This window comes from Rhineura floridana, chromosome 18, assembly GCF_030035675.1.
Source record: "Rhineura floridana isolate rRhiFlo1 chromosome 18, rRhiFlo1.hap2, whole genome shotgun sequence".
In the NCBI taxonomy this organism is placed as follows: Eukaryota; Metazoa; Chordata; class Lepidosauria; order Squamata; family Rhineuridae; genus Rhineura; species Rhineura floridana.
This window is the reverse complement of record NC_084497.1, coordinates 21,884,281-21,904,163: the sequence shown is the minus strand read 5'-3', so window position 1 is coordinate 21,904,163 and position 19,883 is coordinate 21,884,281. Positions and strand designations below refer to the sequence as shown.

Genomic DNA, 19,883 nt, shown 5'->3' with positions numbered 1-19,883 from the left:
AAAATCAGATGCTCAGCAACGCACAAATACAGAAAAAGTGTAAAAGTTTCTCTGTACACACAACATTGCACATCTTTTCATGAGTGCAGGGGCGGGGAGCCTGTCTTTCTCTAGAGCAGCCTTTCCCAACCAGTGTGCCTCCAGATGCTGTTGGACCACAACTCCCATCAGCCTCAGCCAGCATTGCCAATGGTGAGGAAGATGGGAGTTGCGGTCCAACAACATCTGGAGGCACACTGGTTGGGAAAGGCTGCTCTAGATGTTGTTGGACTGTAACTCCCCATCAGCCCCAGCCAGTATGGCTGATGGTCAGGGATGATGAAAGTTGTAGTCCAACAACATCTGAAGGGCCACAGGTTCTCTACCCCTGGACTTACTGAAAAAGCCAAGTATTACCTAGACACCTAAAAGAATATAGTGGGGGGGCTCTCTACTAAGGAGGGAGCTGCACAAAGCTGGGGCCATTACCAAGAATGCCCTGTTTCTAGTGGATGCACGCATGAACCATCAATGCATCTTAACTATGACTAATTAAGGGGGAGGGAAAACAGTGTATCAACAAGGAGCTAATATACATTTCAATGGGCCTACTTGTTTCCTAGACATCTTATTGCAGCTGGGGGCAAGACTTCATACTGGGAAGAGAGCAATTTCTCCAGCCCTTTCTCCAGCCCTTTCTCATGTCTTAACCATTATTAAGAGATTGGCCCCATTACTTCTGCACTGGCCCAAGGATCTCAAAGCTTTCCTTCCACCAACCCCACAGGACTAGGCTGCCTCCAAGAAGAATTCGGCATACTTAAAAGATTTGCCTGTGACTCCACATACACCACAGAGCTTTAAGCATTCCAGCAACGCAACACATCTAGAAAAAAATTGTTTCTGGTGATTTATTTTCATCTGTGTTTTTCCCCCTCTTCTTTTGAAAAGCACATCAGTCTTTCCTTCCCACAGCGCTCCTCCAGCATGCCAATGATTTTACAGCGGAGCAGAGGACAAATATAGCAGCTCTTCTAAGCTTGCTCTTTTGATAAGAGAATCAGGAATAAATACACACATCCTGGTGAAAACAAGAGCACAATGAGTAGTCGCGGAATGTCCACCGTTAAGGCAGCAGATTTGGGTAGGGAAACGGTTCACTAATTTGTTTGCTGGGTTTTTAAAGAACCACCACCACCCAAGTTAATTTAACATGTCCTTACCTAATTCTACAAAAATACTATTATTTTGGATGTATAAAACTTTCCATGTTTGTGGGTACTGCACAAATTTCTTGTCCTTACTGTCAAAACTCTCCAGGGCCTTCCTCCCCCTTCCCCATACCCCTCTGCTCTTATATCCCAACATATCCCTCCCTGCAACCTTCACTTGTCCTTTGCCCTTAGACATCAGCTCCATGGACTCCATCCTCCCTTTCTTGCTGCTGCCTGGAGCTCCCTCCCAGAATCTCCCCATGAGCTCACCTCCCTTACTTGCTTCAAATCCCTCTCAAAATCCTGCTTTTTTTTTTTAAGTGACCACAACTCCCACTTGCATTGGTTGCCTGTATGTTTCCAAGCTCAATTCAAGGTGCTGGTTTTGACCTATAAAGCCTTACACGGCTTGGGACCACAGTACCTGATGGACCGCCTTTCCCGAGACGAACCCACCCGTACACTACGCTCAACATCTCCTCCGGGTGCCTCCTCCGAGGAAAGCTGGGAGGATATTATGGAACGATCTTCTTGACGAGGTGCGCCTGGCGCCAACCCTGTTATCTCTCTGGCACCAGGTCAAGAGTTTTCTCTTCTCCCAGGCATTTTAGTATGCATTTTTAAATTGTTTTTAAAAACTGTGTTTTTAAATTGTTTTTTGTGTTTTAAAATTTGTTTATTTCTTTTTATTGTTTTTAATTGCTGTAAACCGCCCAGAGAGCTTCAGCTATGGGGTAGTATATTATAACAACAACAACAACAATATTAATAATAATAAATCTCCCTCTTATAAATAAGAAAATGTTTGCTTATTTGAAATAAGTATATTTTGTGGGTTCACCCTTTCCTCTATTTCACTTCCCCTTGTCTGTTTCCTTGGTGCCCATTTTTAAACAGTTAAGTCCCTTGGGACAGGGATCTCTCCTCTCATTCTCCCTAAAGCACCCTGTCTGTACATAAGCAACAACGAGAGCCGATTCCTGGTGACTTCAGGTGAAGCTGAACACAGACAGGCCAAAATTATACATTCCGCTAAGGGAGCAAATGGCATCCGTCACCGTTTTTTCTGCCCACTTCAGCCAAGAAAACCAAGCCAAGCAACAGACACAACATGCAGTTTGGATTCCAAACAGATCTCTCTCTTACCTCCAGGCCGGTAGATGACATCATCCTCCGTGATGAAGGAGGTGATTTCCCCGTTGTCCGTTCTCTCGTAGCGAGATTTCTTCTTGGGGGGCTTTTTCTTGTTCTTCTTTGTGGACTCCTCGGTAGTGGCGCTATTGTTGTCATTGTCCTCGTCTTCGCTGTGGTCGCTCTCTGCGTAATTCTTAGCCCCGCCTTCCAGGGTGCAGCTCCGACGGGGCCGCGAGTTCTCGCTCTCTCGCGCCTTCTCCCGCTTGTCCCGCTCCCTGTCCCGGTCCCGGTCCCGGTCCTTGTCCTTCTCTTTGTCTGCTGTCATGATTCGCCAGGTGCCTTCTTCTGTCCTCTCACGGCTGGGCCTCCGTGAAAGGTAGACAGTGAGCCTGGGCTTCAGTCTTCTGAATTTCTCACTCAATTCCAGGAAAAATTCAACCACTCCAACAACCCCAGCGTTTTAACAAGGCTCTTTAAAAAGGAGAAGAGAAAAGTAAATGTTAGCCATCAGAATTCTTCGGCAACCATCTCAACTTCTAGGAAAAGACTGAATATTTAGGGGGGAAAACATTTCAGCGTTAAAAGGTTTTTAACACCAGCAGGAAGTTCAAACAACAGCCCCTACCCTCTAACACTGATTTTCCTTCTCTACCCACAAACCAACTCCTCCCATAACTTTCCAGCTTCCACATGCTGAGCTGGCAAAGTGGTCATTGCTACCGCAAGTGTAAAGTATCTTTCACCCTCCAGATGTTGATGAACTACAACTCCCAACAGCCCCTGCAAGCATGACCAACGGCCAAGGATGACAGTAGGGCAGCAACATCTGGAGGGCTAAAGGTTGCCCGCACCTTTAGTAGAGATTTAAGCAGAGTCTGGATCCTGCAACAATGGATTTCCTGCAATTGACAGGGGGTTGGACTAGATGGCCTTTTGATGTACCTTTGAACACTATGATTCTATGCTACAAGGTAGATTGTGTTGTCCCCAACACTCCCCAAATTCCTGCAATCAAGAGGTCATTCATCCATGCACATCCTGCCTGTCATGACAATAGTTATCTGACAAGTATAAAAATACCATTTTGAGAAAGGAAGGAAACTTTGATCATATTAATGTACTCTGTGATTTGAGTGCATTGGGACATTTGACCAAGCATGCCTATCACTGCACCCATAAGAACCAAACTTGCTTTTAAAATAAAATTTAAAAGCATGCAATACACAGAGCCACTCAGGATGCTGAAACCTTTCCTTACCATCTATATCCTGAGCTTGGGTGGAGCAAATGGCAGAATACATATTGACACAGACATGGAGACTTCACACAACAATGATCTCTATGGCTCACATCTCTCTCGTAAACCACACTTTCCTGTTCTGCACACAAGACTACCACTGCCTTTGAATGATAGCAGACGAAAGAGGAAGACGACTTCACAACTCAGGCTTCCCAGAGAGAGAGAAAAACAGTCTCTCTCATAACCTGCTACTTAAAATTGCCCGTCTTCAGTCAAGTGGAGGGTTGCAATAAGGGAACACTGCCACATATTGTTAAAGGCTCCTGTTCTCACGGTTTGAAGCTAAGCCTTTACCTGATGACTGTTTCCCTGTCAGTCTCAGGGCCAGCAATTTGGACTGACAGGTTGTGTATGACATGGGGGTGGTTTTATTTTATTTTATTTTAGAGCAACAGCTAGGAGAAAAGCTGAAGCTGGGCTAGAACTGCCAGCAGCTGCTGCCCTGGAAAGCCTTTGTGATTGAACAGAATTTTGCACCAGTTAAGGAATCCACAAGCACAATTCTCGATCGAAGGCTGGAAGAGAGTTACAGCCTCTTACGTTATGTGTCAGTGTGCAATATAAAGATGTACTGGCTTTTAAAATGACAGTCTTCACAGAACAGCTTCTCCTGCAGCCATCTAGTCCTAATAAACTGCTATCACTTCTGTTTAATGATTCTGCAAGTAGTGTTGCTAGACCCTTGCAGAAGACAGAATCTTACAACCCAGAGCTCGTGAAATGGAGTGCAGTGGCCACAAATGAAGATTACACACACCCCTATCAAATCTCACATCTGCCCTGAGCTAGGTGGTCTTGCCGCTCTCTCAGCATGCACAGTAGTAAGAAACTCACACTTACAGGAATGCAACAAGCACTGCAAGCAAGTTGAACACTCTAGAACTCATCTCACTCTCTCTCTAAATGCAAGTATTATTAACGACATCTCATGCTGTCAATTTACTCAGGGTCCAAGCCTGCCCAGACCAGGAGCCCAAGATCTCCTCAGGGGAGAGAATGGGACCTTCCAGCAGATCTCCATACTGCCAGAGATCCTGAAGAACCGCCGGGTCAAGACTTGCCTTCGCTAGGACTGGAGGCCACCACACCAGCCACCTAGGGTTCTCACTCGCTAGCAGATTCTCACACACACGTTGCTCCCAGCGCCACAGAAGCAGGACGGGTGGTGAGCCACACAGAAGCTTTAGGGTGGCCACCAAAGGGCCGGCTAGCTGCACATAGGGGGGAGCACATAGCAGCACATGCCGAGAGCGGGACCTGGCTGAGAACCTGGAAGGGATGGAACCCCCATCTCCTATTTAAGCTACCAGTCTGAGCTGCTTCACTGCTGAATTTTCTGTTAACTAATTTTTCTGTTAACCACTTAGAGGTTTTCTACAATCAAGCAGTAAATAAATGTTGTTAAATAAAATAAAAACTCAGAACTCCAGCCTTGCTGAACTGGGAAAAAATATGCAGCTTCATAGGCTACTTGTTGATCCAGCCCAATATTTTCTACAGTGACTGGCAGCACTCCTGCAGAGTCTCAGGCAGAGAGGCACACACCCTTCACCTGATCCTCTTAAGGGGAAATGCTGGAGAATGAACCTGGGACTTCCTGCATGCAAAGCATGTGCTCTACCACTAAGCTATGGTCCTTGCCTTAAAAATGAAGCAAGATTCCAATCCTCATGGTTCCCAATTCAGGGCTCATTTACAGAGGAAGGTACCTTATACCACGTCAGACCATCAATCCAGCCAGTTCCATCTACACCAACTGTGACAGCAGCTCTCCAACTTTTCAGACGGGTCTTTTCCAGTCCTAAATGGAGACTGAACCTGGGATCTTCTACATATAAATCACGAGGATCTATTGCTGAGCTGTATCCGTCCACTAATTGCGCTTGGAGGTGCATAACCACACAGGGAAAGGCTAGTGGGAAGAGGCACGTGGGCGACTGGGGAGCTGGCTGCAAACTGTGGATGCTGGAGGCAAAAGAATGTGCAGCTGACTCATCTTTGCTCTTGCACCAGACAGGAGCAGTTCTCTCTATACATAGTTATGTAATCCCCATGCACAACTGCATGGGTTGTTGTGGAAAGTCCCATGTAGGGGCCAGATACAAAAATGTATATATCTGAAAATAAAAGGAAGGATCAAAAGAAAGGATCAAAACCTTGCGTGGAGCCAAGTGAACAGAGAGCCTGTTTTTACAGCCTGCCAATTTAGAAATGCCAGGGGTGTGCACAGATGTGAGAGAGCTGCCCAGTTTTGCCTCTGTGGACGCTTTGGAAAGCCTTGCCCCATTTTATAAAGCCTCTCCGCAGCCTATGGACTGCTGGACCTCGCTGTCTATTGTCCAGGTGCTGACTAAGCAGTGCTGTCTATTGGGATGTTTACTGCGAGTCCATTGGCCAGAGGAAGGATTTCCAATTTGGGAGAATATCATTATTACCATTTGCTCCTGTACAGAAACATTCCATAGAACAGTCTCCAAATCTAATGCTAAACACCCCCGAACCTTGTTTGCTTGCTTTTTAAGTGTAGAAAATTTTAAAAGGCCGGGCCATTTAGAATGGTTATATACCTGTCAAAAAACTGGACAGGGTTGGGGAGGTCAGCAGCTCGGTGTACCTGAAATCTCACCCCTCAGACCCTAACATTTAAACAGAGAGAGAGAGGCACACAGAAAACACTTCTTAGACCCAGCTGTGACATCATCCCCCAACTGTAACAATATCCAAAGAGACAAATTGACTTTGCTGCGGTACCTCTGGGGCTAAGGCTTCAGTGTCTCTCTGCCGCTGCTTTTTTCCTGACTGAGACGAACATCCCAGGAAGATTCCAGCTCCTTTCCCTCTCCTCAAGCCAACATTTCCGCTGACAATTTACAACTGTACAGCAGTGGAGATGTTATCTGATCCGAGAAACATTTGGTGCCAATCCCATCCAGAGGCTTTTATAGGCATGGTGATTAAAACCGGTACACTACACACCGCTCATCTACCAGCTGTAATTTCATGACCTCCTAGCTTATATCATTTACAGGAGTGACAGACCCATAGACTGAAATGCAAATGCTGACACTCCAGCTCGTACAGCCGTTTTCCAAGGTGGCGCTCTGTACTTAGCTTGCACCTGTGCATGTTGAAACACTGAAGACCATCATGAGAACGCACTCTAGGCATTAGGCTCTCGTTCAAATAACCTCTCAGGGTTGATTAAACCCATCTGTCCACAGCTATTCTGATCCACAAGCTCAAGTTTCCAAAGGCAGGTATAGGCAAGAAGAAGCAGCAGAAGCGGAGATTTCGATGCAAATATTTGCTCAGTAAAAGGGCAAGGCATTCCCTATGTTCTGGACCTTGCAGCCCAGGCCAGTCCACCTAGCACAAAGCTAGATATGGCTAAATGGCTTGGTGCTCTAATGCTGAGAGCAGGAAATAGTACCCACGAGGAAGGGAGCATGGAGCATCAATTCCCGTGCGCCAACATTGCTCCTTAGCCATGCACAGCCTGCCTTTTCCCCACAGAGATGTCCGGGGGGAAGCTAAAGAGACCAAAAGCCATGAAGCCCCTTGTGGTAAGGAAAGAATGTCTATCCATCACCTGCCCTGCCAAAGATCAGCACAAGCATCAAGTTTGTGGACCACTTGGGGCGAGGGGGAGGGGGCGGCAGAGTGTAAATTTTATATTAGAAACAAAAAAGGATGGTCTGCAGGCTGCAAAGATCAGCTCGTTGAAGACCTCCCTAGACCCCTAAAGAGTGTTCATTTTAGCCTTTTTAAGGTGCCACAGATCTCTCTCTCCTCATGGGCGGAGACAGAGAATGACACGGATCAGCATTCAGAAGCCCAGGGACAAGTCCAACCCTCTGAGGCAGATGTGGGGAACATCAGCCTTGGGGATGCACAAATGAGGCCCTCCTGACCCCCCTTGTAACTCTCCCCAGGCCACACACCCCACCGGCTCTGCTCCACAGCCCCAGTGCTTTTTGCCTGTCAAATGGGTCCTTGAACTCTGATAACGCCTCCTGCTTGGCTGGACGGAGGACAGAGAGAGGGGTGCGTGAGTCTGCACAGACACTGGCTCACTGTACAAAAGGGAAATTTGCATTAATTGCTCCACCTGCTTTTGCCTCTGGCCCTGATCACCACTGGCAAGTGGCCTCCTGGAAAGTGGCCCAAAAGTGAATGCGGCCCTCGGGCTGAGAAAGATTCCCCACCCCTGCTCCAAGGAGTAACGAGTGGACTGCCCGTTACTAGCCCAGAGAATAGGGAAGAAAACAGGAGGCAGGAGACCAGGGGTGGGGGGAGAGACCCACAGCTGACCACCTGTCATACGTTGTCCAAAGCAGCCTTCTCAGAAAACTGTATGCTGACCAACGACAAGAGCCAATAGAGAACAGACCAAAATGTCGGGGGGGGGGAAGCTAGCCTGCCTTGCACAGGGGAAAAGGCACAGGGACCGTAACTCAGAGAGCCCATATTATGAATGCAGGAGGGAGAGAGAGCGCATGCTTTGCCACCAGGCAACAGTGCCATAACTGGAGGATCTTGTGATCAGAGAAGTTGCACAAGGACCAGAGCAGCGGCTACAGGGCATCAGTTCATGGAGCTCACGAGGGAGCCACTCCTTCTGGAGGCTGAAATCCTCATCAAGTGACTCTTAACAAGGCACATGATGTGAGCAAGCAAACAGCAGCGACTAACTGGGGACACAGCTAGACCCGATGACTTTTTGAATTCATGCCTTCACACTCCTTGAATAAATCTCCAAACAGTATTCCCCCCTCCCCTCCCCAGGCAACAGTGTCTTTCTTTTGGGAGATGCCCCTCCAAGGAAACCTTGCCTGTAGGCCACTGGGAACATGGGAAGCGGCCTTCCACCGAGTGAGACCATTGGCCCATCTAGCTCACTGCTGTCTACACTGAATGGCAGCAGCTCTCCAGGGTTTCAGGCAGGGAATCGTCACAGATTGAACTTGGGACCTTCAGCATGCAAGGCAGATGCTCTACCACTGAGCAATGCCCCTTCCCCAATCGATCTCCACCCTCATAGGAACATAAGAAGCTACCTTATATAGTATCAGACCCTTGGTCCATCTAGCTCAGTACTGTTTACACTGACTGGCAGTTGCTTTCCAGGGTTTCTGGCAGAAGTCTCTCCCAACTCTACCTACAGATTCCGGGGACTGAACTTGGGGCCTTCTGCATGCAAAGCAGATGCTCTGCCACTGAGCTGCTGTACCCCCCTCCTCTCCTCCTCCAGCCCATCCCCACCAAGCAGATGGCCTCCTCAATTGTATAATCAGGATGAGTCCCAATCTTTATTAATTCAACAAGCAAAATGCCTCCCTATGTTGAGCAGGGTGCCCACGGAAGGCACTCCTGCTCCCAGTGACACCCCCCACTCCAGGGCTTGGCATCCCTTGCATCTTGGGCTGCATCTCATTCAGACCAGGGCATGACTCTCATGATGCAGCAACCTTCCTGAAGTTAAGCAGGTCAGCGCCTGGAGGGGAGGCCCCTTAGGAATCACATGTACACCAACCCAAGGTCTCCAATTATCTCAGAAAGGTGGGACAGAACATTTGTGCCAGAGAATTCAGTGGAATGTGTTGAGCTAACCCTTACCTGGATAGCGCTACCTTGAGTACTGTCTCTCTCATAGCCATGCTACAGTGCTACAGACACTGTTGGACCCTCACTTTCCAACAATACATTGCTGGAGAGGGAAAGACCATGCTGTTTTAACTCTCTCTCACACACACAGATTTCTCTTCCCAAAGCTGCACCAAATCAACATGAGAGTCTTCCTCTCCTCTTCTTCCAAGGGTGGTATCAGGGAAGCATCTGCCACACCTGGTCATCTCTGGACCTGCCACGGTCCAGCGGTCAGGCTACTCTGCAGAGGACAGAGACGGCTTTGGCTCTCGTCTCTCCATGGCACAGAGACGGACAGCTCAGATTATCAGATGTGCTTTCTGTCAAGGAAAGGGAGGCAAATTTAGCACTCACTGAAAGCAAAAGGAACAGACAGCTGACGGCTAAGTGCAACCAAAACGTAATTAGCCTCTGTCAAACTGCTCTGGGTGTGCGCGCGTGTTTGTTCCATTTCCTGAAGCACCTTGTCACCCTCAACTCAGTTAGGGCATGACAAAAGTCCAAAACCAGCTATGCCAACAGGATACTTCATCTAACAGAGCTAATTTGCAGAAAAACAGACAAATCTAACAGATCACAATTTTTTTCCATTTAGTATACTAACGTCATAAAATCTCCACATACCCGCCCTAGAGAATTTTCCCAAGCAAGTTACATTAGGATGTTCAACAAAGAAACCAGGTATAAGTACTCCTATTCTCCAGAATGCTAAGAACCTCGCCCTGGCATGCTCTGGTTTGAGGCTTGCAGCAAGATCCCTAATGATGAGGAAATTATCCTCTTCAACCAACACTTTTTTTTTTTTATTGGAGATCCCCACATCTACAGACCTAGACAATGCCTGGCACTACTACTACATCCAAATTACAAGCAAAACCAATAAATTCTAGTTTTTCGCCACCTCCCCAAGGGAGCAAGTCTTGCCTTGCCTGTATTTTTCCTCTCTTTAATCTTCTGTTCCCATAATGATTTCTTAAAATTAAACTGCTTAGAAGATAGATAAGGAACTGTGCGTACATTCTGGATCTCTATGCGGGGGGGGGCAGGGCTGTCGAGAGTGAAACTCGCATGCAGGCCTTGCTTTACCCGTGGCATGAGGAACCGTTTTGCCAGGCTCGAGATGGAAAGTCACCCTGAAAACATACACAACTCCTTGCTACTGAGTCATAAGGGAAAGGCAGGTCCTTCTAAGCAGCTAGGTTATCTCCTCCCTTCCACCACCCCATACATGTCACAACTCTTTCGATAAAACGTTCAGTGCTGGATTATGTAATTCATGACATTGAGACCTTCCATGAGCGGGGAGGGGGGGAAGTGGAGTGGGAGGGACGTGGGAAAACCTCACCCACAACACACGGCCTGGGCCACACGGGGTATGTGGGTGGGGCTTGCCATCAAGCAGGATGAGTCAGCAAGCAAAGGAAATGGGCGCGTCCAATTGTGCATGCCTCTGGCAAGGCAACTCAGGTCATGCTGAACAACTGTGAAAGCTGACACAGATAACAGAACTGGGACAGAATATATATGTCCCTCCCACATTATGATCTCTATTAGCACCTTTGGGGAAGGGTCAATGGTCGGTCAGTCGATCGTACTGAACTAGGTGGACCAAAGCTCTGACTCAGTATAAGGCAGCTTCCGATGTCCCAAAATGGAAGGGCCACACCTCAGTGGCAGAGTATCTGTTTTGCACGCAGAAGGTCCCAGGTTAATACCTCTCCAGGGAGGGCTGAAAAAGGCCCCCATTTGAAACCCTGGCCAGCCAGTGGAGACCATACTGAGCTAGATGGACCAATGGTCTGACTCAATGGAAGGCAGCGTCTGACGCTCAATTACCCACAACTAAGTCGGCATAACACACCTTTGGTTCCATTGGAGCATGAGCAAGAGCTAAAATTTTTAAAAAGGAAGTGCTTTCTTGAGGAGTACTGCCCAGGTACCAAAGGCAAGCAGAGAGGCCTTCAGGGTGAACCTAAGAGGACCTCTGTTTTGTAAGTAACAGGAACATAGCAAACTGCTTTATACTCAATCAGACCATCGGTCCAATCTAGCACAGTGCTGCTGACACTGACTGGCAGCGACTTATCAGGGTTTCAGACAAGGAACCCTTTCCCAGAACTACCTGAAATGCTACTGGGGACTCAACTTGGGACCTTCTGTGTGCAGGGCAGATGATCTGACCTTAGAGCCGTGGCTCTTTCCTCTGCTGGGTCAGTGGAAAGGCCAGCATCCTGTTTCCCCACACAGGCCAGCTGGATGCCTATGAGAAGCTCACAGGCCAGACACGAGAGCCACAACCCTCCCTCACTGTTGCTCCCCATCAGGGGTAGATACAGTCGTCACGACCTGTAGCCACGGACAGCCTGCTCCGCCGTGAATCTGTCCAAGCCCCTCTCAAGGCCGTCTAAACTCGCAGCCGTCCCTGTACCTTGCAATAGCTTTCTGTGTCTCTCCAAGCCCAAAGCATGAACTTCTACAGATACTTGATCCAAGCAAGGGATTTTCAACCTCATCTCGCACCATATTTTGTCACAATTACTGCTATTCGGAAGAGGTATTTATACCAGCTTCCAACAAAATTTATTCTGGCCCACGATTAGTAACATGATTACTCCTTCCGTGGGCGCCTTTGCCCTAACAAAAAGACACTAATATTTCAACCTGCTTGTTGGCGCTGGCCATTTTGAGAGCGAGCTGGACTATGGCAACATACTTGTTTGGGTTGCTCCATATGTATTTTCAAGCAGCTTACTGGCCAACCGGCTTTACCTCTATTTCCCAGTTATTCTTTCTGCTCACATTCCGACCATTTGTTTTGCTATTCTATTCGCAGGGCCTTTTGCCAACTCATGGATGCTCCAGGACAAGTGGAAAAGAGGCACAGATCTAATTTTTGTTATAAAAGTCTTATAGTCAAAGGCTGCATGATCAGATGCCGTTTCTGAAGTCCTTACACACATGCACACCTTTCTTTTTCTTGTGCTGCTTTAACTTCAGTAGGTTTAAACTTCAAGCCATTTGCGCGTAAGTTCCCTGAACATGTCTGGGTTGACAAAAAGCACAACATGAAACACAGTGCGTGTGTGCGTGCGCGCACGCGCATGCACATATGAAAAAGTGTCTTGTGCAATTTAGGAGGGTCAGAGTTTGCTGTGGTCCAACTAATGTACTCCAGTACAGGAGATATGCACTCTAGAGAGCATTGCTACACTTTCCAAATTCCATTAAGAGCCCTCACTGCAAATGCCTCTCAGGTCTGCACCACCAGTCTCCCTGCCCACCTCCTTCTCTGGGTGGGGGTAAGTGAAGTGAAATCACATTTCCCAGGCTTACCACAGAGGATGGTTAAAAAAAAATCTTACAGTGCCAGCGGATGACAGTGATAGCACCAAGAAACAAATTCATCTATTTTAATTCTCCATGAAAGGGAGCGGGAATGAATGGGGAGAATGAACGTACTCTTTCAAAGCACGCCAAAGAGAAAACGGGCAGGGCCTCAACTGTGCAGCCAAATCCGCAAGAGGAGACTTGAACAAGACTAAGGCAGGGCATCCGAATGAGCGCCTCCTTCAAAATAAATCACAAAACAGTAAGGGAGGTTTGTAAACCATTCCATTTTTACAACTTGAAAAGGAGGAAAAAAATATATACATCAACTTTCAAGATCCCTGGTAGATTTTGAAGTTCTCCGGAATAAACGTCAGGAAGCTCTGTTCTCAATCCTCATTTTTCCTTTTGCACACATCTTCACCCTAACTTGTACGAGTTCTCAACAAAAAGGAAAGGGGCAAGAGAGTGATGCGTACATCTTGTGTGTTTTAATGCAAATGAATATCCAAGTATGCCAGCCTTGCAAATTAAGTCCACAAAGTTGACTAAGCTCACCTGTGCACAGGTAACTTATGCAAATCTTTTATGGGGAGAGACAGACAGACAGAAGAGAACCTTCCATTTTGGTAAAGCTACGGTGCCTGATCGCCTGGAGGTAATTCTCACTCCTCACAGAAAATGCAATACTGTACCCAAAATTGTCCTGCTGAAGAACACCACACTCTGATTGTCCTTTTGATCTCAAAGCACTGGAGACAGAAAACATATGGCCTAATGAAGAATTCTATGAAGCTCAGAAACTTGCATACTATTGTTGCAGCCAGACTGGGAAGGGCCATAACTCAGTGTTAGAGGACTCTGCTTTGCATGCAGAAGATCCTAGGTCTAGTCCCCAACATCTCCAGGTAGGGCTGGAATGTCTCCTGCCTCAAACCCTGGAGAGCCTCTGCCGGTCAGAGTAGACCTGATATGGGGAACCTCTGGCCCTCCAGATGATGCTGGACTATTATTATTATTATTTTATTATTTAAAATACTTATACCCCGCCCTTCTTCCGAGGAACTCAGGGCGGCTCACAATTAAAACAATAAACAATCAGAACAACCAATATATATGTTAAAAACAATTAAAAATAGATTAAATCAAAATAGATTAAAACTATAACATTTTCAGTTAAAAGCCCGCCTAAATAAAACAGTCTTCACCTGGGCGCGAAAGGATGATAGCGAGGAAGCCAACCGAACCTCGCTAGGGAGGGAATTCCACAATCTAGGGGCAGCCATCGAAAAGGCCCTATTCTGTGTCTCAGCAAGAAGAACTTGCGAGAAAGATGGAATAGTAAGGAGGGCCTCACCGGATGATCTTAAAATCCAGACAGGTTCATAGAGGGAGACACGGTCTAACAGATAGCCTGGACCTAAGCCGTATAAGGCTTTATAGGTCAAAACCAGCACTTTGAATTGTGCCCGGAAACAGATTGGCAGCTAGTGGAGCTGGTATAGCAAAGGAGTAGTATGTTCTTTGAAATCAGCTCCAGTTAACATCCTGGCTGCCGCTCTTTGTACCAATTTAAGTTTCCGAGCAGTCTTCAAGGGCAGCCCTACGTAGAGCGTACAAACTCCCATCACCTCTTCACATCTCCGGCAAAGAGATAGTGGTAATCTCACAGCACACTACTGTACAAAAGTACTTCCAGAAAGCATACCGTTGTTCTATATGAATTTATTTTGTGTAAGCGTCTGTGCATTCAGAAGCCCTGATGAGGCCAGACATGCTGTTTACTGAAACCTATCACGCACCCAACACTAATCCGCTCACTTAACATTATTCCTCTTTCACAGATGTTGCAACAGGTTAAGCACACTTTCCACTTTAGATCTAATTGCACCTGAATAATAACAGAAACCATAAAACTAAACATGGATATGAAAATGTGTGTATGTGCATGTCTGTGTGTAGGTAGCAGTTTGAGTTGTGGAGAGGGGAGGGCAAGTTCTCTAAAGTAAACTGTGCTAATATGTCACGTATTCTGCCAAATACACAGATGTTTACACAGATGTATAAAACTGGGATTAGGACAGTAGAAGTAAATACACTGAGGGGGGTTGGGGAAATCTTAGTGGGGTTTGGCAAACTCAATCACTTTGGTTTGCAGTAATTTCTTCCTCACTGGCAGGCTCCCTTTCACACTGCACAAAACAACTGTCAGCACAGCTGCTTCTGCCGTCACCTGACAAAGGAGGGGAAAACTCACTGCGCTGCAGGTTGAGGAGGATCAAACTGCCTCTGCTATCAAGTCACCGTTTCACCTACAGAGCATTTCCTGGAGAGAGTCTAACCTCTCACAAAAGAGGGAAATGGCACAGACAAGGGAACATTTTCCCCATGCTGGCAAATGAAATAAAGTATACAAGAAAAACCACCAAATGACCAGGATGCTTTCTTGTGCAAGGCAAACTGAAAGGAATGTGAGGTGCACAAGAGGAAATAAAAAAGGGGAGAGACAGACAGAAAAAACTCAACACAGAAAAGTTATTAGCAGATCAGGTACACATAGGACTCTGCATATACAGAAATTCTGCGAGTGTGCAGAAAACAGTTTAAAAAAATTGTGCTAGTGGAATTCAGCTTCCTGAGAATCTCATATTTCATTTTTGAACTAACGGCCGTGACAAGAGATTTGAAAGGGTGAGGATTCAGTATTTAAGAAAACGAAGATGAAATACACAAAAGCTGCAAAAAGTTGCAGGATAAAAGAGTTTTGTAGAATTCAGCTTTCGTAGGGGTAGAATTTCATTTTAAGCACAAGTACACATCCCTCAGCAATATTGTTGGATTTTTAAGCTGACCGTGCCTAGTATAATATGGGATCCATGCATCAGATATCCAGGAACAGCCTTCCTCATCCTACTGAACATTGTTTCTTCTCTTGCTGCCGCTCCCTTGAAGGTTTAGGCCTCTGCACTTTTGCAAGAACCTCCATCGGTCCCACACAGAAGTGGCTCAAGGAATACTCTACACCTGAAAAATATTTCATTTTTTTAAAAGGTAAAGAAAAAGAAGTTCACAAAATGGCACAGGAGCTTTGTTACTAAGTGCACTGACTGAGATCCTATTGCCAGGATGTGACTTCTCAATTTGGGGGACGGGCAAAAGTAGCAATAACATCCCCAGTTGGCCTCCCAATGGCACAGGTAACTAGAAATGGAAAGACCAAGAGGTCTGAATGGCTGCCACGTTGCTCTAGCGACACAGCTACAGCTGACTCATCTTGGGTCCTACAGCAGATTCCTCTTAAGGAAACCCCTGGGAGCACGCTCAGCTTGTGGGGCTCATCTCAAAAGACTGGGTGGTGGGGCCAATGAGGAGGTCAAATTAACTTGGGATCAGGACCTGAGTGAGGACAATGGTTGAGGTGCTGCGGTTAACTCTCTCCATGACTGAGGTCAGAGGTGAGACCAACTTGGCAAGATGCACTCCCAGAATCCTCACACATATCATGGATAATATCAGGGCTTAATGCCTGCCAGTGGCTCACAAGAACTCAGATGTGGCATCTATTTTCCATGCTGTCTCATCCATGGAATGCTTCAAGGGATAATTGATGGAAGCGCCTTAAACTAGGTGCATTTCCATAACACTAAAAGATTAGAGAGGATCTCCACATTATCAAGGACTGGGGGAAGAATATCCAGCATCGTGAGTACTGTTTCATAAGAACAACTGATAGATGAGACAAAGTCCATGTAGTCTACCAAACAGTTTCAACAGCGGCCAAGCAGATGCCCTTGGGATGCCACAAGCAGGCCCCAAAGCTATTGCTGCTCCTTCCATTGCTTCACTTTGGCATGTAATTGTTGTTATTCAGAGGTGTACTGCTGCCTCAACATGGAAGTTCCATCTAGCTGTCCTGGCCAATAGCAGGCCATTTTTAAAGCCATCTGAGATTAACAACCATCACCACGCCTCACATCTCTTTTTCTAGAAATGAATCAAACAGCAGCTGCTAGAGGCTTGCAATCTCTGCTCAGCGACATTCCACTTGCTTTTGTTGGTATTTTTTTTAGTCCTGCTTCCCAACATGCAAGATGTCCCTGAAGCCTCTCCCAACCATCATCACCATCCACAGCCATCCCAATGGCAATGAGCGAGCTACCTAGTCCTAACAGACACAACTGTGCGCTTTTCCACCTGGCAGAGTTCACTAGGAAGCCCAGCAGCTTACATAAAAAGGCAGGTGGGCATGATCACCTTCCTGGCCACACCATAGAGCCTGAGCACCTTTCCAGTTCAAGGGAGGCTGGGAAAAGCAGAAGAGCTGTCTCTCATTGGTCAGCCCTCTTCAGATTCTTACTCAATGGAAAGTTAATAGAGCAGGAGTGGGGGACCTTCAGCCTGAGGGCGGCATTCCCACATGGGCAATCTTCCGGGGTGTGTATGCATGCCCGTGGTGGATGGGGCCAGAGACAAAAGCAGGTGGGGCAATGAATGCAACTCTTATCTTTGTACATTAAGACAGTGGTTCCCAAATTTTTTCCCCCATGGACCACTTAGAAAGTGCTGAAGGTCTTGGAGGACCATTTAAAGATTTTTCTGCCTGTTGGAGCAACTGTAATGTGCAGTGCTAATGTCTTTAACTTTATTTGTTGCCTTTCTTTTATTTCTTATATGCTATTTTGTTGCATTACAGTTTGAATGCCACAGAATTTGACTCTTCAGAATTCAAATTGTGAGTGTTCTTCACAGACACACCGTGAACCACCTCAATGAAGCTTGCAGACCACTGGTAGCCCATGGGCCACAATTTGGGAACATTCCAGCCACAAGACTTAAACACACACACCATCCAGGCAAACAATTCAAGGACACATTCCAATTAGGCAAGGAGAGTGAAAGCATGAGGGCCAGAGAGAGTCTGGAGGGCTGCTTGTAACACCCCAGTCCAAGGCTCCACGCCACTGTTATAGACGAACATCTGAGAAAGCGGGCTCCAGGCCCCAAACACTTATATCATGACCAATTTGTTCACCTTTAAAGTGCCACAAAAGTCTTTGTGGAGATCACATTTTCTGTTTCTGGTAGCAGATGATGCTGAATGCAAGCCCACCAGTACGATTCTTAGTGATTTTCAAATCAATGTTCCAGGAAGGGAGAATAAATGAAAAGTGAAATAAAATTGAAGGACAACTTATCAAGGAAACAAAGAACAATGCAAGAGATTGTGTCAATGAGACTGCAAGGGGGAGGGGGGAGGAGGAAGAGGAAGATGCGGCCTGGCACTAACCAAACCAAGGCGGGAAACATCCTGAATCACAGAAGCAGATATCACCCAAGTTTGGGGAATATTAGACAGCTCTGCTGCTTACGGAGATGTTCCAAGCACATTAAATTGCTTTTAAAGCTTTGGCACCACCTAGAAAAAGCACCATTAGTAAGCCACGAGGGCTCCCTGTACCAAACAGAGTCATGCCAGTTCCAGCCAAGTCTTGGAAAAAATTTGCTGCCCAGGAGCAGCAAATACCAATTGTTTTTTTTACAGGGCTAACCAGAAGGTACATGCTGAAGTGGGCCATTCCCCCCCCTCCTTCTTCATCTCCCAAACGTCATCACTTCATATTAACCCTACTACCGTTTTCCATATCATTACTTCTGTTTCTGGTTAACTGCCATGGTTTTTTTTTCCTGGAATAGATTCTTATTGGGGGTGAAGTACAAGGGGAAGGGGCTGAGATCTCAGTATGCATCGGCCCCTGGACCCTTCTGATACCGTGCCATAGCTCCAAAACACAATTAGCCCTGACAAATCCCTTTTTTTTACACACACACACACACACACACACACACACACACAAACACACAAACACACACACACACACACACAGAGAGAGAGAGAGAGAGAGAGAGAGAATTCGCCCCTGCCCATACTTATTTATTTAAAAGAATGTATATCTCACCTTTCTATCAGTTCTGATACCTGAGGCTGTGTACAATACAGATTATGACACTGTCAGCCACAAAATACAAAATTAAACAGAAGACATGAAGAACAGGTCCAAAGACCTAGTCCACTCCTCCAAAATAAATCCAATGAGTGAGATACTCCCAGGGCAAGGCAAGGCAACCAGCCATCGAGTCACAGCACGGTGGCAAAGCACCCCCCCCACGCAACCCCACAATTTTACACAGGCAGTTGATTCAGCTGTACCTTCGTGCCACCCTACTGCCATTTAAATCACCCCACCCACCTTGCTGCGTCACGGGGTCAAGGTGAGAGGCAAGCAGCAAGCCCAACTGGACCAGAGACTGCAAAGAGCCTGCTTCACTCCAGCAACTCCAAAGGAATCACAGGCCGATGCCCTCAGCAGCCGCCACTCTTCAAGGAGACATGACAAGAGAGGCATCACACTGGGGACTCGGACAACCAGGCACCCCAGGACTACGGGGAAGGGCCCTGGCTGAGTGGCAGAGAACACCTGCTTCACATGCAGCAGGTCCCAGGTTCAATCCGCAATGGCATCTCCAGGGATGGCTGGGAGAGACTCATGTCTGAAACCCTGGAGAGCTGCTGCCAGCTAGTGTAGACAACACTGAACTAGATAGACCAGTGGCCTGACTCAGTATAAGGCAACTTCCTATGTCTATGTTGGAAGCTACAGAACCTTGGAAGCGAGGGTTGGCAAAAGAAGGGAGAATGACTGGCTGTATCCTCCATCAATTACACCCTGAAGTCACCCAGATTCTGGCCGCTGTCCTGCACTAAATATCCATCTTTGTCCTCCCAGGGAGCACACAAAAGGTGCAACAGGAATGTCTGCAAATTGGCACAAAACTGTCAGTGCCAATTCGGGGGGGGGGTGTTGCACTGCAGTTACTTGACTGGAGCGCCCGCAAGATCAGAGGGAAAAGGCCCCATGTACAACTTCTCACATTAATACCCGCTAAGAGGTTTACGTGCTTAGAGAGTCAGGTTTTAAAGATAATGTGACATCAAGTCCAACAGAAATACTATGAGCTCATAATATCAAGGCAGCTAAGCATGCAGGATAACTAGAAGTACGGAGATGGGCACTCCTCCTATGTGCACCCCCCACACCCTTTTGCTCAAGCAAGCTAGACATATAAATCTTTTAACAAGATTTGCGAGGGTCCTGTGTTACTAGTCTTAACAAACACAACAGGCCTATTCTTTGGCGAGCCGTTAGTCTCATATTGCATGATAAAAAGGCACTGTGTTCAGCAAATGCCGGATTAAAAAGGAGGTTATGAGCTGCCACTGTTGG

At 46.8% G+C, this 19,883-nt stretch overlaps 1 protein-coding gene across 12 annotated transcripts in view; it reads right to left on the bottom strand.

Moving 5' to 3' along the window:
* The window catches only part of RERE (arginine-glutamic acid dipeptide repeats), a 410,266-nt gene that overhangs the window by 258,474 nt on the left and 131,909 nt on the right, over positions 1 to 19,883 (bottom strand). For 11 of the 12 annotated variants that reach the window (XM_061601794.1, XM_061601797.1, XM_061601792.1 and 8 more), the window contains one exon: positions 2,340 to 2,798. In XM_061601794.1, coding sequence (XP_061457778.1) covers positions 2,340 to 2,652 — 313 coding nt within the window. In that variant the 5' untranslated portion in view covers positions 2,653 to 2,798. Of the gene's footprint in view, positions 1 to 2,339; positions 2,799 to 5,336; positions 5,420 to 19,883 lie in introns of those variants that run through there. The other variant, XM_061601798.1, reaches the window with a different exon arrangement.